Source organism: Galeopterus variegatus, unplaced genomic scaffold (genome assembly GCF_000696425.1).
Source record: "Galeopterus variegatus unplaced genomic scaffold, G_variegatus-3.0.2 Scaffold9490, whole genome shotgun sequence".
NCBI lineage: Eukaryota > Metazoa > Chordata > Mammalia > Dermoptera > Cynocephalidae > Galeopterus > Galeopterus variegatus.
In genome coordinates this window covers 36,653-39,455 of record NW_007735601.1, presented here as the reverse complement: position 1 = coordinate 39,455, position 2,803 = coordinate 36,653, and the positions used below count along the sequence as shown (strand labels likewise).

Genomic DNA, 2,803 nt, shown 5'->3' with positions numbered 1-2,803 from the left:
GTATTTTCTAATTCATCTACTTGCTAAAATTTATTTGTAATCCCAAAATTAATACTCAACAGTTTCACAGTCATTTGTGCATATTGGCAGTGAGGTGCAAAATTTGAATCACGCAAAGGATGGGTTTTCACGTAAGATGGAATATGGTGATGCTCTGCCTTCTTGTTTCAGTTCTCACTCTGTAAATAAGTGTCCTTTTTGTGGACTACTTAGTGCCACATTTTTCACATTTTTGTGCTCCTTGTCAGAGATTTTATTGCTTCAAATGTCCCCAAAGCATATTGCCAAAGAGCTATCTAATGTTCCTAAACACAAGAATTCTGTGACGTGTCTTATGGAGAAATCATATCAGTTAGATGAGCTTCCTTGTATTTATAGTGCTGCCGGCTGAGTTCAGTGTTAATGAATCAACAATATCACACATCCAGAAAAAGGAACTGGAAATTCCCCCAAATGTGGGTGAGGCTCCTTTGAAAGAAACATCTGCAATACTATGATTAAGCTATGGAAAAGTAGCTAAATTTGTGGTTTTGAGAAATAACAACAGATTTTATTTTAAGTATACTGTACAAAACTTTTGTGAAGCTGAAAGCCAAAGAAATATATGATCATTTTAACCCAAGTAAGTAAAATATTAAATACTTCTCAGCTAGTGTTTTACTATAAAGAAATACAACATATAGTGAATGATTTGTAAATGTGTATATTAAATAAGATGTTATGAAACTAAAACACACATAAAACAAGCTCAATACATTCAAAAGTTTATAAAAATATTGACAAAGAATCCCACGAGAACATAACACTGCATTTCCCTTAGGATCATTGGCCCATTAGGCACTAATTCAGACTTCACAGAAACTTCATACGACATAACAGCCAGGAAGATTGAGAATGGACGTCTGTACATTACCTGCCCTGATCCTACTTCAACCCTGAGGAGCAACACTCTTGTTCCCATTACTAGACCATTTTCTACTCGTGGCACACTTTACTACACCTCAGGCATCTCTACATCATTGCCTCTCAAATTTCAATGTACTCCTGAATCTCCTGCTGATGATTTTCCTCAAATGCAAATCATAATTCAGTAAGTCTGAGGTGAAGCTCCAGATTCTATGTTACTAACAAGCTGCAACGAGATCATTCTGCTATTTGTAGCTGAACCACACTGATAAGCAAGGGCGTACATCCTACCTTGCTCTTTTTGTTTCAAATACTTGGAATAATAGTTTTACTCTAATAACACTCTATAGTTGGGTGATAAGAGTGATGAGGCAAATTAGTGTTACTTTTCAGGGGATCAAAGACTTCACACTAGGAAAGTGTGAAGTCTCTTGGTCAAGTGACAAGACTTTTAACGAGAAGAGCATCAAACGTCTCAACTACTACAAAGGTGTCAGGAAGGAAGAGAATAAGAAAAGGCTACAATTTTGACATAAATTCAACACAGATTTTATTGAGAACCTGTTACATGCAGAGAAGACATTTTGACAGGGATGCATATATTATAAAGATATGTACTTTGCTCTCAAAGAACTGGAACGTTATTATATGAAAAGGGACCTAAATAACTGCCATGAAGGATAGGGAGGGAGTACACGCACAGTACAGTTGAAATGTGGTGGGAGTTCAGATGAGGGAGTAACTGTTTGCCACTTGCAAATCAAGGAAGGCCCTCTGGAGGAAGTCACATCAGAGATGGACCTGATGATCCATTAATATTTGACCATGTTGAGGTTGCTAGGACTCCATTACATTCAGGGTTAAAATGTAAATGTCAATACCAGAATACAAGTCAGAACAACAAAGCCTGAAAAATTACATTTAGCTTATAATGATAATTGATTATTAAGCAGATATAAAAACATCATCAAAAGTTTTACAAGGAGAGTTGAAAGGACATCATCATCATGGTGTGTTCAGGTGTGTCCCAAGCTCTTGAGCCTCTGGGTCCTCATTCAAGGAGAGAAGCATGTTGAGTAGGCGAACATTGTGTCCTATAATAAAGTGTATGAGAACAAAGTTGGAGTCAATTGGCATAAGGTGGAGGTGAGAATTGAGAAGTGAGAGGGAGGGGGACTGAGAGCAGAGATGAACGAAAAAGGATGGGAAGACAAGTGGGGTAGGAGGGAAAAGCAGGAAAGATGGACACGAAGAACTCACCAGCACTTCCATACCCAAAATGCAACAACTGTCAGAAGAGCCAAAAGCACTATTACGGCCAAGATGATCAGTCCCACAGAGGTGTGATGTTCTGTGGATTCGGGTGGACATCAAGGATGTTATTTCAAATTCACCCCATTTTACCCCATTCACTCCCTGTTTTATTGCATTTCCCTGTGCTGTTAAGGCTCATTTCAGTGTCTAACTCATCAATGTCATCTCCTTCCATTTCTTCTCTCATCCTGCCTCAGACAGGAAGCTTTCATTTCAATATCCACCTGCATCTACAGTTCCCTCATTATCAACGCTTGTATTCTTTGCATTAACTACTTTTCTTCCTTTTGGATCTAGTAACCCTAAAAACAGATATGTTTCAGCTGGGCAGCCTGCTCTACCTGAGGACCTCTTGCTCCCATTTCCACCCTTGATCCCAGTTCCTTCTCACCCCAGAACAGCACGATGTCCTGGCCTCCTAGACTGCTGTGCTTTACCCAGCAAGCCAGGCCAGATGCCTCGCCTGCCACCACATTCAGGGTCACTCGGAGATACCAGGTCCCATCAGCATTGGGCAGGACATCACCTCGCTGAGTGCCTGGCTGCTCCTGCTCACCCCGCATCCACATCACCCACACAGGCT

General features: G+C 40.1%; 1 protein-coding gene across 1 annotated transcript; it reads right to left on the bottom strand.

The window, feature by feature from the left end:
• Positions 1-1,637: 1,637 nt before the first annotated feature.
• LOC103609335 (T-cell surface glycoprotein CD1a-like) lies at positions 1,638-2,788 on the bottom strand. The gene is made up of 3 exons (XM_008593666.1): positions 2,612-2,788; positions 2,167-2,257; positions 1,638-2,000 (listed from the first exon to the last, which is right to left on the bottom strand). The coding sequence occupies exons 1-3, from the start codon at positions 2,781-2,783 to the stop codon at positions 1,958-1,960; spliced, it is 306 nt and encodes a 101-aa protein (XP_008591888.1). The 5' UTR covers positions 2,784-2,788; the 3' UTR covers positions 1,638-1,957.
• Positions 2,789-2,803: the final 15 nt, after the last annotated feature.